The following is a 10,529-nucleotide window of genomic DNA, read 5'->3' on the forward strand; positions in this document are numbered from 1 at the left end:
GGTGGCTGATGAATATAGAGATCTAAGTTGTCTAGCTATGGAAATAGCAAGGTGATGATTCCTCAGACTTACCTGTGATATTTTAAAGATGCAGTAAGAAGTCATATATTGGGGGGAGGGGATAATAAAACGTGTCTCTTTAGAGCATGTAGTTGGTTCATTTTATTTTTATCCATTCTGCCAATCCCTGCCTTTTAATGGGATAATCTAATCCATTTACATCTAAAGTAATTACTGATAAGGAAGGGCTTTCTTCTGCTACGTTGTTATTTTTTTCTGTATGTCATATGTTGTTTTGTTCCTCCGCTTCTTCGCTGCTACTTTCTTTTGTATTTATTTGATTTTTTGGTAGTATGTGGTTTTGATTTCTTTCTCATCTCCTTTTCTGTATGTTTTAGTTATTTTCTCAGTTGTTACCCAGGAGATTACAAATGACTTCTTAAACTTACAAGTAACAATCAGGTTTGCATTAACGTCAACTTAATTTCAATAGTATACAAAAACTTTGCTCCTATATAGTTCAATTTCTCCCCTCGTTTGTGCTGTTATTGTATACAGATTACATCTCTGTATATTTTGTGCTTATCAACACAGATTTACAATTATTGCTTTATGTAGTTGTCTTTTAAGTTAGATAGGAGAAGAAAAGGTATAAAAAGAAAAAAATTCATTTATACTGTCTTTATACTTGTTCATGTAACTACCTTTACCAGTGCTCTTTTTTACTTCATGTTGATTAATATTACTCTCTATTATCCTTTCATTACATTTTGAAAGGTTTCCTTTAGTATTTCTTGTAGGGTAGGTCTCCTAGCAATGAATTCTCTTGGTTTTGTTCATCTGAGACTGTTTTAATTTCTGCTTTATTTTGGAAGCACAGCTTTGCTGAACATAGAATCTTGGTTGACAGATTTTTCTTTCAGCATTTTGCATATGTCATCCCACTGCCTTCTGACGTCTGTAGTTTCTGATAAGAAAGCAGCCATCAATCTTTTTTAAAAATATATATATATTTTTATTGACAACTCTGTGACCAGGGAAATCCCATCATTTCTCTTGTACAGTTTTTACCATTGAACAAGGAAAGACTCCATGATCTCTGGGGCTAGGAAGAATAAGGTTTCACTGCCCTGCAGGATCTCCTCACCCATCAGCCTTCCTCTCCAAACTCTTGGAAACTGAGCCCCCCCATAAAAAGCCCCAGGGTCCAGAGCAGGTAGGTCTACCAGCACCAATTTATTGTAGATTCCCTATATGTGATGAATTACTTTTCTCTTGCTACTTTTAAGATTCTCTCTTTGTCTTTTGTCAGTTTGATTATGATGTGTCTAGGTGTGGAGCTCTTTGAATTTATCCTGTTTGGAGTTCATTTAGCTTTATGCATGTGTAGATTAATGTTTTTCATTAAATTGGCAAAGTTTTGGGTCATTATATTTTTCAAATATTCTGCTCCTTTCTCCATTTCTTCTGAGACACCCCTTATGCATATGTTGCTATACTTGGTAGAAGAAGCTAAACTGTCTGCCTAGCAAGGATGGAAGATGGCAGCTTGTTTCCCAACTGATTGCACTACATGTCTGCTGCAGGAATAAACAGCAGCCTTATATGGGCCAGCGAGTCATTAAATTAAAGTTTGGGGCCCCCTTTGGTCATGTATTGAATGAGGTGTTTCTTGCTGGGAGATGATAGACCGTTGCACTAATGAACTTGATTTGCTTTTCCTCTGTAGGTTCAATGTCAACAACACCATTCTTCATCCGGAGATTGTGGAATGGTAAGTACAACCTGTGGCTACCTTGACTGTTCATTGTGCTCAGCTCAGGAAGGTGAGAGACCCTGCTGTTCCTGCTACTCCAAGTCAAAGAGCCCAGCAGACAAGCCAGTTCCCAGATCTTCTCTTAGAGTCTTCTGTCTGCTTTGGTTTTTTGTTTGTTTGTCAGTTGATTGTTTTTTTGAAAGAGCATGAGTCATTTGAATGTCAATTAAATTTCACTTATCTTTTCCTTTATTTTCAGTCTTTTGAAGCTCCTACTAAAAATAAGCCAACCATTTGTAGCTCAGTTCAAGTAGATAGTGAAAAGACTGAAAATAAATATCTTACATATGATCAGAAAGGTAAACATGTTTTCCTCATGTCATGCACCTATCTTGAGTAGTTGGCATCCTATTATACCTTCTTTCTTCCCTTGGTGACCCTACCTGCAGCATAACTGGTTTCTGGCAGGTCAAAGCAGGACAAGCTTCCTCAGCTTGGGCATTGCCTTTGTAGACTGGAAGTGGCCCTGCAGCCCTAACCCTACCCCTAACCCTGTGCCATTAGTTTTCTTCCTAACCATCAAGTTGCTCTTCGATAGCACCAAAATGTTTTTTATTTGCTATATGTCTGCACTTACTCTGAATGTAGGAGAGAAGTAAGGCAGGGCCTTTGCCACCTCATCACCTGACTGGGAGGTGTGTAGACTCCTCACGTCTGATCCTAAAGCCATATGGTCACCTTTCCTCATCTCTTTGGGAGGGCTTGCTCACCTAGTCTTGAAGCTTGGGAACACTGTGGTTGGTGAGGTTGGGGAAGCATGGAGCGGGGGAGGAGAGAATTTGTTCAAAGGCTGGAGATGAGAAAGGGAAATCGCCTTGCGTGTCCCGCGTAGAGCCACACACTGGACAAGTGCTCGGAGGGTGGTTGGAGAGTTGGGCAGAGGATGGGTCGGCCATAGTGCCAACTTGGACTTTGTCTTGAGAGAAATGGGAACCAAGGGAAACCTTTGACATATTTAAGCAGAATGGTAGGATCAGGTTTGCATTCTAAGAAATCATTTTGGCTTCAGGCTGGAGACTCAACTGTAGGGCAAGAGTGGGAACAGGTTGCCAGATAAGAAGCTATTGCAGGTTCTAGGTGGCAGTGGAGGGTGGTGGGACAGAGTTGAGAGGTAAAGCGTCAGTCAAGGGGAATGCTCCCGAGAGGAATCTACTGTGACCTTTGCGTGAGGGGGAAGTTGAAAGTGACTCTGGGTTTTTGTCCTGAACAGCTGGAGACTAAAGATGGTGATGGCTAGGAGGGGCAGGCTCTGTGGCGGGTGTTGATTTTGAGTCAGGGGCCAGTGATTGGGCCGGAGGTGAAGACCTGAGGGCTGTTGGCAGGCATCACTGCTGATCCTGGAGGAGCTGGAAGGCAGGCCTGCCAGCTTAGTGCTGTCAGCAGCCCTGGCCCAGTGCCTGTCATGGCCGCACATTCTGAGGGTGGGGCCTGTGTTCTTCAAGTACATGGCCACCTCTTGTTTTCATAAAGTAACAAATGCCTGGCTCGTCTCTAGCCCCCAGTTGACAGAAGAATAAATCCTGGATACTCGGGAATGGGCCGAGTCCACTCACGTTCCACATGTGGCGTTCCCTCATGACTGCTTATAGTCGATGCTTTAGAGACGATGGCTACATGGCATGCTCCAGCATCTCCTAAGGGATAAGTCATTAGTTCATCACTTTGGAACAAACACACTTTAATTCTAGTGACATTTCCAAGGCTCTGAAGTGGATTCTGCGTTCATAAGAATACCTCCCAACCTTATTAAAGCCAGCGGCGGAAAAGACTCATTTGGCATTTGATGGCAGTAGAACCGTTTCAGAAATGTCACATTGTCCTCACTGCCGCAGCGGTGGGTTTTCATTGCGTGGGTGCTGGCCTCTGTAGGGACTGCAGTCACGCTCAGTGCAAGCCCGGCAGTCAGGATCATTGCCCTCCTAGTCATGAAGGAAGGAGTCTGGGTGGAAGGGGGGCAGGCCCCTCATTTGCAGGAGAGAGGGGGCTTTTCTGAACTTTAAATTATGACTTATTGATGTATCTTTGGGCCCCTGCATCCTGAATGCTTTTAACACAGTCTGTCTCTAGGCCCCGTAGAGAGAAGCTGTCTGGGGTAACGGATAAACCACCCAATCCGGCAAATACAACCTCTAACCCCCGCCTACTTTGCTTGGAAAGTCACTTACTATTCGGAGCCTCAGCTTCCTCCTTTGTAAGATGGGGATGGAGGGGTTCCTAACTCCCAGTGTGGGAGGGGCCTCAGGAGCTCCTAACTCCCAGCGTGGGAGGGGCCTCAGCCTCTTCCATAACGTGGGGATGGAGGAGCCCCTAACTCCTGGTGTGGGTGTGTCGGACTGCCCTCACTAAGTACCACCTCATAAACAACAGGAATTTATTGCTCCCAGTTCTGAAAGCTGGAAGTCCAAGATCAAGGTGCGGACTGGCGTGGTGTCTGGTGAGGACCCACTTCCTGGTTCAGAGATGGCCGTCTTCTCTCTATGCCCTCACATGGCAGAGGGGACAGGGAGCTCTCTGGCGCCTCTTTTGTAAAGGCACCCAACCCCATCCATGAGGGCTCTGTTCTGATGACCTGATCATCTTCCAAGAGTCCTGCTTCCTATAGCAAGACATTGACAAATTCAGTCTAAAGCACTGAGTATCAGTTTCCTCCTACAAAGCAGAAGTGGTTTTCCTTGCTGGGTGGCTGAAGAATCCAGTGAGAACATAAGTGCTATCACCTTTAGAGACTTCCTGTGTGCAAGGTATTCTGCTAAGCCAGTGGTTCTCAACCTTCTGGCCCTTTAAATACAGTTCCTCATGTTGTGACCCAACCATAAAATTATTTTCGTTGCTACTTCATAACTGTAATGTTGCTACTGTTATGATTCGTAATGTAAATATCTGATATGCAGGATGGTCTTAGGCAACCCCTGTGAAAGGGTCGTTCAACCGCCAAAGGGGTCGCGACCCACAGGTTGAGAACCACTGTGCTAAGCCCTTGACATGTCACCTTATTTAAAGAGGTATTTTGTATATATTATAAGGTAGTTCTCTGAGTATCCCCATGCTACAGATGAGAAAGCACTTGATTTGCCCAAGAAAAAGCCAGGAGCTGGGCCCAGGCGCTGGCCCCTGCAGCTCTGAGGAGCACTTGTCGGGCGGGGGCCTACCTGCGTGTCAGCCTTTCTCTCAGTGCACTCTTGGACATGCAGGGCTGTCAGAGCCCCCACCGGGTCTTGTGTGAGGCCATGGACTAGGGGGCGTGGAAAGACAGGGGCTGTGCAGCCAGCACCATGCCTCCTGCCACAACAGGCACCCCAGCTCCTGCTTAGCCACTGGGCTGGGCTTTGGGATCCCCCAGAGCCTGTCTGACTGGGAGGCAGCGAGCTTCCTTTCTCATTTTGTTTGGGTGCCATTCATTTCCTCTTGGTGACTGCTTTATTGTTTTCCATTCTCTCAAGCAGCGCCTTTTTGATTTCCTGTAAATCCCTCTATAATCATACTCTTCCCCACAAACATGAGATCATAACTGATAACGTCTCTTCTTGTGCTGGGTATTGCAGTTTGAATGTGGAGGTCAAAAGTTGAAACTTAATAAGAGCAGGCATCTCACTTCCATAATTTAGGTTGTGTTTCTCTTTTCTTGTTCTGCAGATGATGAAATTGATCTGTAGGTAGGCTGGCAAATGAAAGGAGATGCTTCTGTACTGTCTGATAGCACCGTGCTTGAATCTGAGTTAAGTTCCCCCAGAAGCATCACAGGAGAGCTCGCATGTCAGCAAGTGCTGTGCGCCTTCTTGGTTTTGAAGTGAGACTGTGAAATTGAGTCATAGGCTGGTTTTAGAACTGGTGATTACACCGAGCAAAGGTGTCTTGTGTGTATTAATCAGGCAGTGGGGTAACAGATCTATTTGTACCCCGTTTCTATGTTCCGAAGATGGTGAGGTTCAGGGGCAGAGCACACCAGGATCCTACATCCCAAATTAGAAAAGGCACATAGGTGATGACCTAGATTCTCAATATGTATGTGAAAACTATTTCAGTAAGAATACTTTTTGCTGTTTTTGTCTCCAAACATATACTAGTAGGCATTCAACCCAAAGTTAATAAACCCAAGTGGAAAGTGGGATCCTAAGCACAGTGAGAACTTGAGATGTGGTGTGCCAGAGGCAGGAGCCGGGCTGTGGGAACATCAGGGCCTGGTCCCGGGCGCCTCCCCTGCATGTGGCCCACGTCTGCCTGGCCCCACTCTGGTCTCAGACACGCTGGGCTCACAGCTGCACTGAGCCATCACTATTTCATGGCCCTGGTTTCTCTGAGAAGACTCATTCATTGAGCCTCTTGGAGATACGTAATTCCAACCAGCTCTTTCTTTGCTGTCCCTGCTGCTGTTCTGGAATTTTACCCTTTGCATCCCTAGGGGTGGAAGGAATGGTCTTGGGGGTCCTGTGGAATTGAATTCTCACCCACCTCTCCCACAGAACCATCCCCCATACATTCATCTGCAGGAGAGACAAAATTCCTGTCCTTTCCGGTGGGTTTTGTTGAACACTGTGGCTTAGAGACTGATTTTGGAAATACTTTAGCCCGTCTTGCTACTGTTTTCCTCAGAGGAACATTCAGACCTCAGTTCATTGATGTCTTCATCCTGGGTTTAATGTCCAGAGGCAGCTTTGTGACCTGTGAATATTTAAGCGGGGAGGGAGCGGGCTAATTGCACAAATGAATCTCTGCCTAGTCCAGTTTTTGTCGTTTCAGGCCTGAGCCTTGACCCTGTTGCCTTGTACTTGAGCAGCCCCTGGGAGCGGTGATGCTCACTGCCATGGCCAGGAGCTGGGGCTGTGCCTGTCTCCCACACAGCAGGACCTCCTCTTGCTGGGGAAGAGCCCCTGCCTGCTGTCAGACCTCTTAGGTGGCGTCTGTGAGGTCGTGTCTAGAGCCTCGGTCCTCGATGCTTCATGGAGGAGGTGGCCTTCTCTCTTAGGGGTAGAAACCTTGCAGATCACATTTCTAACCGTGACTTGCGCATCCTTTGGGGCGGAGTGTGACACTAAGCATCCCTCACTCCAGAGGCCACTGGGCCTGCAGGGCGGGACCATGGTGCAGTCCCCCTGCCCTTGCCTTGTTGTGCTCAGGAGTAATGGAAGTTCCCTCAGGTTCAGGGCAGGGACTTTCTCCTCAAGATGGGGAGAAACTGCAGAATGCCGGAAAGCCCTGTTTGCTGCAGTCATCTGAAAAGTTTCCGGTGCTTGTGTCATGGAGATACTGGGCCAGGCTGGTATGCCTGGCGCCGGGGGCGACATCAGGCCCAGAGTGCCCTGTGGGCCGGTGGGAAAGCCTGTGCAAGCAGACGGCTATTTTCAGGGCCTTTAAAACCTGGATTAAATGGGCCAGGCCAGGGCTTGGCCAGGCCAGTCTCTGGAGAACTACTTTTGTGGGATAATTTGCCCTGGTTCAATTTGATTTTTTACATGACCAGAAGATCAGTCCTCTAAAGAAAAAGAAAAAAAAAAAAAGGAAAAAGAAAACCAGCCCTGAGAAAATCAGCTCGAGGCCTGACTTGTCACCTTCCCCAAAGTGGAACTTGCGGAGAAAGCGGGACTGTGGTCCTCGGCCTGAAGTGCCTGAATCTCTGCCGGGAAGAGAGTGTGGTTTGGACTCTGCCTCCTTTCTCCCTGGGCTGATTGTGAGCTTTTCTTTGCTTGGTGCTCAGGCTGAGGGGAGAGGCCAGTGGAGAGGCCAGTGGAGGGTCTGTGAGGTGGGCTCTTGGGGTCGAACCCGGGGCTGCTTCTTCCGACCTATTTGGCTGGGGATGAGGCAGTGGTGGTGGGAGTCTGGGCTGCTGTGCCCCGTCCTGCTCAGGGCATGCAGGGTGAGTGACCTCCCACGCCGACCTGGTGCACCCCCCCTGGGGAGCCCTCCTTTTCTTTTGAAATAAGGCCATTATCTCCTTGCTGAAAGGAAGGTGTTTCCAGCTTTGGTGCAATGCCAGAGACTATTTCTAACGCAGTTACTGTGTCTGCTCTAGGCCAGGCACTGTTCTGGCCCTCGGCTGCCTCTGGGGAGGAGACTCAAGTGAAGAAGAGATTACAAGTGTGATTGCTTATGGAGGATTCCTATAGGGTCCAGTGGTTCTCAACCTTGGCCGCACATTAGAATCACCTTGGAATCTTTTTAAACTCCTGATTTCTGGGCCTCATCCTCCGGAAATTCTGTTTCTTTGTTATGGGGTGGGGCCACAACATTAGTAACAAAGAAACAATTCCCGGAGGATGAGGCCCAGAAATCAGGATTGTAAAGATTCCCAGGTGATCCTAATGTGCAGCCAAGGTTGAGAACCACTGCTCTAGATGGACTGGGAACAGAGAGAGCCGCTCAGCCTGTGTGGGGGATGGAGGGAGCCCTCCTCCACCTTGAGAAAAGTGCTGTTCTGTGGGAGCTGGAGGACGAAAGGTCACCGAAAAGGCACTGGCAGGCTCCAGGCAGAGGCGCCCTCTGTGGGGGAGAAGGGGTGGGGCCTGGAGAGCCTCAGGAGTCACCTTGTAGTTTTAACTTCATCCTGAGGACATCTAGAGGGCACTGAAGGTTTTGAGCAAGGAAAAGCAAGGTCAGGTTTGCATTTTCTAAAGCTCTGCCCTGTGGGGAGCAGACAGCCTGGAGGCTTGAAGGCCAGCAGAGGCAGGAGAGGTTGTGCAGGCTGGAGGGAGTGAGGTCTGGATGGAGAGAAACCGGGAGTCTGAGAGGTGGTGGTGGTGGATTGACAGTCGGTGGTCATCAGCTGGATGTGGGAGCAATGAACAGACCAGAGGGAGGTGTCTGGGAGGATGTTGGTTACGTTTTAAGCAGCAGGGGCCGGCAGAGCTGTGATTGAGATGGGGCCCATGGATGGGTGGGAGTTTTTGTCACTGAGCTGGAGGCGCCTGGGGGACCTGTGCCAGAGGGGCTGTAGGAGCTGGGAGAGAGGAGGGGCAGCGGGGGGAGGGCCTGTCAGGGACATGAGGAGGGGTCCCAGGGGGGGGCTGTAGGAGCTGGGAGAGAGGAGGGGCAGCGGGGCAGGGAGGGGAGGGCCTGTCAGGGACATGAGGAGGGGTCCCAGGGGAGGCACTTCCTCTGGAGTCACTGATGCCTCTGGGTTTGGCAGCTGGGGTGAGAGGGCAGCTGGCAGAGCGTGGGGCAGGGCGGAGGGAGAAGAGGGGAGGGGAAGGGGGGGGAGGAGATGAGGAAGAGGTTCCAGGTAAGCCAAAAGCTGCTCCCACTCCTCTCCCAAGGCAAGCACTGTTTCTGTTCCCTTTCCAGAACTGTGGCTGGGTAGTGGGGGGTAAAGCTTGGCGAGAGGAGGAGGAAGTAAGCGAGTGGCCATGGAGCTTTCAGTAATAGGGACCAGGTGGATGGAGGGGTTGAGGCTGGGAGCTGAGGCCAGGTGTGTGTGGGAGGAGGGGCTGAGCCTCACCTGGAAGAGGACAGGCCTTCCCTTGTGAGAGGGGAGGGAGGAGGGCATGAAGGGGCAGGGGAAGGTTTGATTGTTTGAATAAGAGGTGAAAGTGTTCCCAACTGCTGGCTTCTGTGTTCTCCAAGTAGATGAGCTTGTTCATCTTCTGAGAAGGGGAGGGAGACACTGAGCTGGGGAGGGGAGAGATCTTAGCAAGGTGGGGAACGTTAGAGTAGGCCTCCTGCATGCCCCCTTGCAACTCATGGGAGAATTGGGGCCAGGTGGAGGCTGTGGGGCTGGAGACAGAGCTACTGTGCCATCCACTCCCAGACAGGATTTCCCTGCAGCCCCTGTGGTCCTGGAGCAGCACTCACAGGCACGGGCTCTGGTTTGACCCTCACGGAGGTTTGGCTAAGCCTGTGTGGGTAGGTGGGCACAAGGCCTAGAGGTTTAAATTGTTGGCTGGAAGGATGGACCAGGGAGCTACGCTGAATAGAGAGGCAGAGGGCCAGAGGCAGATGCATCACAGCGGGGCCCACTCCCACTTACCAGTTCCTCCGGCTGGTGCGCGCAGGGCAGCAGTGGGGAACAATACACCAGGGCTGCTAGGTCATCCTGTGAGTGGGTTTGGATCTCAGGAGCCGAGCTGCTCACCCGAGTCCTGTCCATGGCTCTGGACCCTCACCCTCCGGAGCACAGAAACATGCGTCCTGTTCCCCAGGCGGGGTGCTCCCAGCAGCCCGGTGCAGGCACCTTTATGATGGCAAAGAGCAGACTTTCAGGTTCAGTGTCTGCCCCTCCAGGAAGAAAGCAGGTCCGTTTGGAAGAAGCTTCGGTGGGCTTGGGGTTGGCCTTTGCTCCATTTCTCTCTGGCTCTGCTGCTCTTGAGGGCCTTGAGTGTGTTCCCTTTGAAAGAGGCAGAGGTGGCTTTGTTGCAGGTGGTCACCCTGAGTCACAGCGCAGGTGGCCATGAGGGATGGCTGAGGACTCTGCTCCTCATGACTGGCCCAGCTGCCACTCCGATGCCCGGACCTGCGGTTGCTTGTGTGACATGGTGGAGGTAGAAAGCAAGCATTTATTTAGCTTCTCCGTGTGAGTCTTAGGGGTGAGATTGATTGTGAAGACCAGAAACCTAACCATATTTGGGCAAATGAATATGAGTTTATTGTGAGGACTCCCTGGAGTCCAGTTGCAGGAAGTCCATTGGGTCTCTAGTGGTCAGCAGGCTCTCTTGGTCGCGCCTCCTGCACCACATGTACCCTCTCCCTTGCTGTCTCCCCTTGTCTGCTCCTCGTCCTGCTTCCC

At 49.8% G+C, this 10,529-nt stretch overlaps 1 protein-coding gene across 1 annotated transcript in view; it reads left to right on the forward strand.

Annotated features, from left to right (window-relative positions):
* PEPD (peptidase D) overlaps positions 1-10,529 on the forward strand; it is a 107,834-nt gene that overhangs the window by 30,561 nt on the left and 66,744 nt on the right. The window contains exon 7 of the mRNA XM_006762259.2: positions 1,730-1,774. Coding sequence (XP_006762322.1) covers positions 1,730-1,774 — 45 coding nt within the window. The remainder of the gene's footprint in view (positions 1-1,729; positions 1,775-10,529) is intronic.

The sequence above is a fragment of the Myotis davidii genome, unplaced genomic scaffold (assembly GCF_000327345.1).
Source record: "Myotis davidii unplaced genomic scaffold, ASM32734v1 scaffold77, whole genome shotgun sequence".
Taxonomy (NCBI): domain Eukaryota; kingdom Metazoa; phylum Chordata; class Mammalia; order Chiroptera; family Vespertilionidae; genus Myotis; species Myotis davidii.